Genomic DNA, 9,643 nt, shown 5'->3' with positions numbered 1-9,643 from the left:
CATTGAGAAATAAATGAGGGAAGACCAGAAATTGATTTCAAGTAACCATGCCTACACGAGAACCAAGGAAGACCTACTGCGTGGACATGGATTATGTGACATTACATGACGCTGGAATGTGGACGGTTGCCATGTTAATTCTCGGGTACAAATTAGAATTCGTTACAATTTTTGAAAAAAATATGTATAGACGTATGATCCGTTATAGGAAAAGTGAATAGGATGGACCAATATGTTCGATCCTTTGTGGGAAAAATGGTTTGAATTTTGGCAAGGTGAGCAAGTATTTCCTAGATTTTGAGAGAGAGCAAAATAGGATTATATTATTTGTTAAAATTCATCCCATATTTATTTTCAACCTCTAAAAAAGCTGATGCACCATTCCAACTACAATCACATTAAATGACATCTTAGCCTCTCGAGCTATGTCAGTAGGAGAACCACCCCTTGGGAAATAAATGAGGGAAGACCATAAATTGGTTTCAAGTGCGGCTAACCATGTCTACATGGGAACCAAGGAAGAGAAAAAGGGTGAGGGAGAGAAAATAGAGCAAACAAAGCACGAAAGCATGGGATTGATCTTCCAACCAAAGGAAATAGTCCATTGATATTACAAACAAAAGATAATAGCATAGCAAATTTGGCTAGGGTTCCGGGCGGCAAAGATAATGAAGTCCAAAGTTACTAATTAACAGCATAGCAAAGATAACAACATTGATCTTCCACCGGCATGGCTCACTCACTCCATCAACCCCTCATTTCGGGCCATGATGAGGTGACGGCTCCACTTCTTCTTGTTCTCACCCGTCAGTGGCATGAACGTTGCCATCCCCAGGACATGGTCCTTGACCTCATTCATGATCACCCACCGCTGCCTCTTGGCGGGGCAGACGGAGCACGCGAAGGTCTTATTAGTGTGGCGGAAGACACGCAAAGCGTCGCCCTGGGGGAATGGCGTGTGGTAGCTATGGTGACAGTTGTCACACTAGTCCATCTCAGGCCCTGTTTGGTATGGCTCCAACTCCGGGTGGAGCTGCTCCACTCCTGAACTCCACATGGAGCTAGCTCCGCTCCAAAACTCCAGAACAAAAATGGGGTGTTTGGCTAGATGGTGCTCTCAGCTCCAAAAAAGATCGATTTCAGTGTGGATTGCCATTGTTGCCCCCTAATTAAGGCCCCACTTGTCATCCTCTCTATCCCATCTTCTTCTTCCCCTTTTTCCACTGCACTGTGCTGCACACGGCAGACCCTCCACGGGCGGCGGGGTGGGTGGCGGGCTGGGCGGCGACGGGCGGCGGGGTAGGCGGCGGGCTCGACGGCGGGCGGCGGGCGGCGACAGGTGGCGACGGGCGGCGGGCGGCGACGGGCGACGGGCGACGGGTGCGGCGGCGGGCGGCGGCGGGCGACGGGTGCGACGATGGGGTGGGCGGCGACGGGCGGCGACGGGCGACGACGTGCGACGATAGGCGGCGGACGGCGGCGGGCGGCGACGGGCGACGACAGGCGGCGACGGGCGCCGGGCGCGGCAGCGGGCGGCGGGCACGGCGGCGGGCGGCGACGGGCGACGACAGGCAGCGACGGGCGCCGGGCGCGGCAGCGGGCGGCGGGCACGGCGGCGGGCGGCGACGGGCAGCGGACGGCGGGCAGCAATGGGCGACGAGGGTGGTGGTGGGTGGCGAGGCCGGCCGGCCACGGGGGCGGCGACGGGCGGGGCTCTGGCGGCGAGTGGGGCTCGAGAGAATAGAAGAGAGAATAGAATGAAACGTTTTTTTGTGTAACCAGTGGCATTGGTGGGTAATTACCCACCAACTCCACGAGGAGGTTCAAAAGAGAGGTTTCTGGAGCAGCAAAAGAGGTGCTCCAAAACTCCACCTCCATTTGCACTACAGCTCCATGGAGTTGGCAACTCCATGGAGTTTTGGAGTTGGGGTGTTTGGCTGAATTTTTTGATGGAGTTACTGGAGTTTAGGAGTGGAGCCGTGCCAAACAGGACCTCAGTCTAGGACTTGGAGTTGGAGTCGAATGCATCAGCTGGAAGGGTCATCATCATGGTCAACTTCCGGGGTGGCGATGAGGGTGCGGGGGTGGAGGAAGTCACCCCCACCACCGGAGGAGGCTGGGAACGCACCGGGTTGCCCCCAGCGGCTCCGCGGCGACCATCCGTGGGCGATGGCAGATTGAGATTGGTGGCATCGGAGTGGGATCCCAACACAGAAGGGCCGTCGTAGTGGGATGACCGTGCCGTGTTGACGTAGCGCCACCGAGAAGTGGCTGCCGATGGCGCTGCGGGACCATGATGAGAAACCAACATAGAAGCGTGACGATGAGGAGGAGGTGCTGGAGGACCACATGATGCGCGAGGGGGAGCCAGTGTGGGAGAGGCGGTACAACAGGGTGCTGGAGGAGGCGAGGGCCGAGGGGGAGACGGATCGGTTCATTGTGTCGGCCGAGCTGCAGGGGTGAGGCATGTGCATCGGGGACGAGATGGTAGTGGAACTAGTGACGATGCCGATGGTGGGGGAAATGGTGATTAAATGAGGAGTTCCTCACCTTCCATGGGAAGTTGCACCAGCTTTCCTAGGAAGCTAAGACAACCGCTGCCTCTCGAGGATGGCAGCTAGCTCCTCGAAGAATGTGCGTGGGAACAGGAACTGGAATGGCAACCGCCGGAGGCCGCGGCATCAAATAGTCGATTTGAATGCAATTGGTTATGATTCTTGGCAAATCTAGAAGGAAATTCTTTTTCGAAAAAGTAAATAGGCCAGACTAAAATATCATGAGTGTGGAGTTAGTCAAAAAATATTTGAGCTGGGCAGTGGTGGAAAATTTTTGTTCGCTTATTATCTAAGTGTTCGAAACCGTGCGATAGCAAAATTTTTTCTCGCTTATTATGTGCGGGCTCCACTATTACATGTGGCAACTAAAATTTTTTGCTCTCCCCACCTATCAAGGATTGTCTTGCCAAGTCTTGGCAAACAAGGCTAGTGGGCAAGCTTGGGCAAGACAACCAAGCAAGCCCAAAGTTTCATCCATGGTTTCATTTTTATTTTTTGATGTGGCACTCTTGGAAACAACAAAATAAAATCATGCAATGAGTTGGCAAAAGTGACAGTACATCATTGGCACAATGTTCATAAACATAAGGCAACATAACCAAAGTGACATTTGCAGAATACATTATCGGGAAAATGTTAAGAACCATAAGGAAATCCTATTGTGCTTTCACTCTAAGTACCATTAGCTACCAAAATTAAGAGCACCATCCCACCTCTGAACCATATACTACTTAATTAGCCTTGCCACCAAGCATCAATCCCATGACAACAACAAATAAAGCAAGCAACATGTGCGCAAGTTTGACACTGTGCCTATAATTCCCAATTAACTTCAGCTCAGCAGTAGCCTTCTGAAGTTGTTCCGCACCATATTGTGCTCATTCCTGATCTCTCTAAGCTCACTATTAGCTTTTGCTGATTCTTCCTCCCACTTCTTTGCATCATCTTCAGCTTGCACCTTCTTCTTCATGATCATCCCATTCTCGATCAACCAACATCATGTAACCGCACTGCTTCTTTTTATCCTGCAAATTAAACACCCTTTACAAATCACCATTGACAACAGTAACATGAAACCACAGAACCAAAATCTCCGTGAAGCAGGTAGCCATTACATTTGGGTAGCAAGCAAACTGACGGCTAGGATTGAGAAAGGTCCAAGAATACTTCACCACAGCTCTCAACCCGTGATCGCACTTGCTTTCAGGATGCCAACTGGTAGTGTCGCAGGAAAATGTCTTCGAGCAGTAGCTACCAATGGAAGAAGATGATGGAATACTTGGAATCTTGAAAAAAGTCATTCTAACTTGAAATCAAAGTTTAGTTTTGCACTTCATAAGCTATATGCTATCAACTTCTAACACTAATCGGAATGTAAACCTAAGGGTAGAATGAAATCGGAATCTACTACCTTCAACCCAAATCCACAATTCCAGAAAATCCCCTTCCCTCTAATGAAAGGGGAAAGTAGCGCCACAAAGTAAGGGACTGACCTGACCGTAGCTCCTACACCTCCCTTCGCTGCTAGGATGTGCCATTCCCGCTGCCCGTTGGAGATCTGCACACCGACGCCTCTAGGCTCAAGTCTTTGCTGCAGCCAACAAGAGCGTGCTGGCAAGTCCCTTGCAGTGTACACCATTGCAGATATACCCATTTCTCTGGCCTGCAACTGGGAAGTGCACCACAATTATTGGAACTGTAATATAAAGAAACTTCCTTGTTTGAAAACCATAAATTGCATTATGTCTTAGAGGTAGTGCTAACTCTTCAGAATCAAGAGGTCACAGGTTCAACCCCTACTCTGGACACTCCTAGCTTTTTATTTTCCTCCTTTTTATCACAGACTGACTTGTGGGACCCTGCTAGATTTATGATGAATTGGAACACTTTATTTCTAAACTCAAGCTTGCATGGGGGATCCTTCTCAGTTTATGATATTTTTGCACACCTTATTTTTCAATAATTGCTTACATGTGGAATCCCGATTGCTTTATGACGTTTTTGCAGACCTTATATTATCACAAAACCATCATGTAAGAGTGAGTGACGATTTCTTTTTGGCTAAAGTGGCAACTTTTATGACGTTCCATAACTTTGTCACTAAATTTGCTCGGATGTGAAACTTTATGACATTTTTGGCGAGAAACGTCATAGATCTATGAAGAGAACAAATGTGTCATCAAATTTTCATCATAGATCAACATATTTCGTGTAGTGAAGGTTGGGTTGGAACATCCTTTCCTGGATCTTGCTTTGGCTAGGAACATCCTATCTTGGACCTTGTTTTGGTGCACTCTACCTAGATTTTGCAGCAGTTTGTTTCTTGTATAGTACTTTGTTTCATTTACAGTGGTTGGACAATTTACAGAAGTTTTTTTCTTTTCCTAAGATAAAGAACCGGAGCTCCATCCTTATGAGCGGGTGAGGGCTACATGTATCATAAGGAACCAGGGCATATTGGCTTCCCTTGGTGTTGGAAAAGTCACAAGCATCCTTACCTAGGCTATAAAAGGATAAAGAAAGGATACCAATGAAAGAAGAAGTAAAAGAAAAAGTGAAGATCCAGATCCGGAGTATGACCTGTCTCAAGAACGTCCTGAATCTGACCCAAGAGACAGGCCAACATGAAGTATCTGATATTGGTGCCTACCAAATTTCTTTTATCAGTTATGCAGGATTGCTTCTCATTTACTTTTTATGCAATTGGTCCAACCAGATCAGTGATAGCATACCTGTCAGAGGCGGAAGAGGGTTGTCCAAGAGAATTTGGGCACTTGATACCTCTAACATTATGCCTCCTAGATTGACTAGGACCAAGGCAAACGAATTGGCTTTACTTCAGGCATGACTTTCGGATGGGACAACTCCTGATTCACAAGAATTGCCAACCGAAGGCCAAGTAATAGCCACCCACACTGAGGACATCATTGACATGATGACTAGCGAAGGCAGGTCATTTGATCTCTTTTTCTCAAAGCCAAAAAATTGGAACGTCTCAATTAGCAACCAAATCATTATTAACACACACCACCTATATGACCATAAAATTGTTAGGTAATGCACGCCCTTCAAAAAGAGCACATGTGCCAAGGGATTCAAGAAGGTTGGGGATAGGTGGCACCAGTGTTCTTCAAATCGAATGGTGCGGTCACGTAACAGTACAAACCATAAAGGGTGATGAATGAGGTAATTATCTGGTCGGTCTCTTTCATCGCGATCAAGTGGTAGCCTGAGTATGGCATCCAGAAAGGAGAGGATTTCACATCCACAGGTGGAGTCGATTATCTGATATATGCGCGGTAAAGGGAAATGATCCTTGGGACACACCTTGTTAAGGCTAATATAGTCAACACACATTTTCCATTTTCCAATCTTCTTGTTTACAAGAACGGGATTAGCAAGCAAGTTGAAGTGGTATACCTCCTTGATGAAGTCGGCCACCAGGAGTTTGGTGATCTCCTCACCTATGGCCCTGCGCCTTTCATCATCAAAGCGGCACAGGCATTGCTTGACGGGCTTTGAGCCCGAGACGATGCGTAATGCGTGCCTGGCGACCTCCCTTGGTATGCCCGGCATGTCAGTGTTGGAGGTATGCCCTAGAGGCAATCATAGAGATGATGATATCTGATTGTATCCATGATTTGTATATTGTGTTCATTGAATATCCATTAAAGGCTACTTAAATTGATCTGCAATTATGTGAATTGTATGTGGAACTCCTTACTTGTATGGTTATTCTAAAGGTTGTCCCTAGTCGGAGTTCATGTGTGGACACACATGAATATTAGACTAGTACATGTATTAGATGATGACTATGTTTCACAAGTCATGGATATGGAGATGTCAAACTAATAATGTAGGCACATGTGGAGACATGTGCTAGGACTGACCCAATACAAGAAGTAGTTCTCTCTTTACACAACATGTACGCTTTGTCCTTAGACTTGAGATTGTCGCATGTACTCTAGATGTGGATCGACTTACTTAGGGGCTATCAAACACTACACCGTGATAGGGTAGTTAAAAAGGTAGCTTTCAGGTTTGTCAAGAAGCATGCTGTGAGACATGGTCAATCAAGATGGGATTTGCCCCTCTCTTATTGAGAGTGATATCTCTGGGCCCCTTGAGTGATCGGATCCGAAAATGCATGGCCATACTACGTACGGTTAAGAGTTAACCTACAAAGGGATTCCGAATCACAGGATCAAGAAAGAGCGGTCGGCTCGAAGCTAGACCAAATATCGTGAGGCAAAGGGAATAGCATGTACATAATGCTGTGACGGTTCGTCTGATATGATCTTCGTGTGCGTATAGAAGTTGGCACGTCTTGCTAGAGGCCGCTACCGACTATTGGGCCGAGTAGGAGTACTCGGGTCATGTCTATACGTATTCGAACCCATAGGGTCACACACTTAAGGGGCTAGAAGCCCAAATTTGGATATGATTCGAGTTGGATCAGGTTTAGAAGTACTAATGGGCCTTGGACCCAGAGGCCCGTCAGGAACCTCTATAAATAGAGGGGTGGGGCGCCCTAGGGTTTTATCCCTTTTGGCTGAAACACATCTGCCGCGCCTCCCACGCCCTTGTCCTATTGCAACTCGCGAACCTAGCAGTCCGTCTTGCGATGCTTCCTCCCTGCATGTGTGGATACCTTGGAGGTGTTGCACCTGTAGCACGAGGACGATCTTGCTGCACGAGGACGAGCTGCTGAGGAGCTGCTCGACATCGATGTGATCGACTACGTGTTTGACTACACTGATCAACTTCGCTGCCCCGACGCGATTCTACATCTTCCGCATTAGTGTGTCGAGTGGTAATCCCGTGATCCATATGCGGCAGTTTTCCTGGTTTACATGGTAGAAAATTTTGATTTACGCCAGTGTAGCCTACCTCGTAGCCCAACAGTCAGAAGGCTTCCATGCGAAGACATCCCGATTCGCACATAGGAAGTCAATGAGCTCACCTTCCTATTTGGTCGGGAGCTTGGTCCAGATCTGCACTGTCTTGGTCGGGTCGCTGGGGTCGACCTCCACCACCTTGGTCTCCTCGGTAAAACGGAAGGCGCTCGTGGAGGTTGGCTTGTTGTAGTTGGGGACTACCGACACCGCTACATTCCAAAGCTTCAGGAGCTCAGTGGAGTTGACGATGCCAATAGGAAGCTCGTGGTGCTTGCGGTCGCACATGTAGGCGTGCGAGAAGGTGCTACCCACGGTGATGACATCGTTTGGTCCCGGCATCTTCAGCTTGAGGTAGGTGTAGTTGGGGGCTGCCATGAGCTTGGCATAGCATGGCCGCCCTAGGATGGTGTGGTAGGACCCTGGAAAGTCCACCACCTCGAAGGTCAGGACCTCCATGCGGAAGTTAGCACGGTCACCAATCGTGACAGGCAGGTCGATCTGCCCGAGTGGGTACGCCTGCAGCCTCGAGATCACACCATGGAAAGGAGATCTCATGGGACGGAGCTTCGACTAGGGGATGCGCATGGCTTCATGGATCTCGACGTAAAGGATGTTGAGACTGCTGCCCCCGTCCATCAGCACCCGGGTGAGGTGCTTCTTGCCGATGATGGGGTCGACGACGAGTGGGTAGCGACCCAGTCGAGGGATGTGGGGAGGATGGTGCCTCTGATCAAATATGATTGGGGAGTCCGACCTGCGAAGGAAAGAGGGGATGGCCGACTCAGTGGTACATACCTCTCGGTAGCGCACCTTGTGCTGGCGCTTGGAGTGGTCGGCGTCGGGCCCCCTAAAGATCATGAGGCATCCCTCGAGGTCGGGGAAGCCATCTCCATCCTTGCCCGTGGTGCCTCCCCTCCTAGTCGCATCCTCCTTGCCTTTCCCCTCCTTGGGCTTGGCAACTTACCGCAGGAAGCGCTTGACAAGCTCATAGTCCTTGTAGAGGTGCTTGACGCCATGTCCTCATTGCCTTTCCCCTCCTGACCCCGTCCTCCTTGCCTTTCCCCTCCTTGGGCTTGGCGGCTTGCCACAGGAAGCACTTGACGAGCTCATAGTCATTGTAGAGGTGCTTCACGGGGTAGGCGTGGTTGGTGCACGGGCTCTCCTTGAGCTTGTCAAAGTGGTCGGGCTAGCCTTGTTGGGCTGCTTGCTCGAGTGCTCAGTCGCGGCAACCAAGGTCAGGTTGGTCGGGCAGCGTCGGTCCTTCTTGTTCTTCTTGCCCCGCTGTGTGGAGGGTCCCTCATCCCGGACCTCGTGCTTGGCCTTGCCCTTGTCCCGACTACCACTGAAGACCGCCCCGACCGCCTCTTCGTCGAAGGCGTGTTTCGTGGCGATGTTGAGCAGGTTGCAGAAGGTATGGGGCTTTACGCAGCCAAGCTTGTGGACCAGGGACTTGCAGGTTGTCCTAGAGAGGAACGTGCTGATGACATCTGCGTCGACGACATCAGGAAGGGAGTTGCACTGCCTTGAGAACCTGTAGATGTAATCCTACAGAGACTCATTGGGCTCCTGCTTGCAACTCTTCAAGTCCTAGGAATTCCTGGGATGGACTAGGAATTCCTGGGACGGACGGACGTCCCTTGAAAGTTCCCGATAAAGACCTTCTTGAGGTTTGCCCAGTCGTGGATGTTGTTGTACGGAAGGAATTCGAGCCATGCCCGAACAAACTCCCCTACGTAGATGGGGAGGTACTAGATGATAGTCATCATTTGCTCCACCGGCTCGGCAGGCAAGCCAGAAGTCTTTGAGCCATACACCGACGTTCATCTTCCCAGTGTACTTGGTGATGTTGGTGGGCGGTCAGAACCGCCATGGGAACGGCGCTTTCTGGATGCGGTGACCAACGGCCCATTGTCCCGGGGTGTCCGGGCTGGGGCTTCGGTCACCGTGTCGGTTGCTCGGTCAATCGCCACGCTTAGGGTGCGTCTCTTCACACTCCTTGATGGGCTAGCTAGGGCCTACGCCGCCCACTCTCGCCATCATTCAGTGGACGTCGGTGTCATGCAGAGCCTAGCGTCAAGTGTTGATGATGCTGCAAGCGTCACAGTTCGGCCCGAGCCACTCGCGCACATGCGGACGGCGTGGAGCAGGTGCCGGGTCAGGCTACAGTGCGACCGCGATGCCCTGCCCTGC

At 50.2% G+C, this 9,643-nt stretch overlaps 1 protein-coding gene across 1 annotated transcript; it reads right to left on the bottom strand.

Moving 5' to 3' along the window:
• Positions 1-7,522: 7,522 nt before the first annotated feature.
• LOC117861739 (uncharacterized) lies at positions 7,523-8,008 on the bottom strand. The gene has a single exon (XM_034745286.1). It carries the CDS (start codon positions 8,006-8,008, stop codon positions 7,523-7,525), a length of 486 nt encoding a protein of 161 aa, XP_034601177.1.
• Positions 8,009-9,643: the final 1,635 nt, after the last annotated feature.

Source organism: Setaria viridis, chromosome 6, assembly GCF_005286985.2.
Source record: "Setaria viridis chromosome 6, Setaria_viridis_v4.0, whole genome shotgun sequence".
Lineage (NCBI taxonomy): Eukaryota > Viridiplantae > Streptophyta > Magnoliopsida > Poales > Poaceae > Setaria > Setaria viridis.
This window is presented reverse-complemented; position numbering and strand designations above follow the sequence as displayed.

Coding starts and splice junctions, on each gene's coding strand:
- LOC117861739 (XM_034745286.1), bottom strand. CDS start 8,008: ATGAGATCTCCTTTCCATGGTGTGATCTCGAGGCTGCAGGCGTACCCA.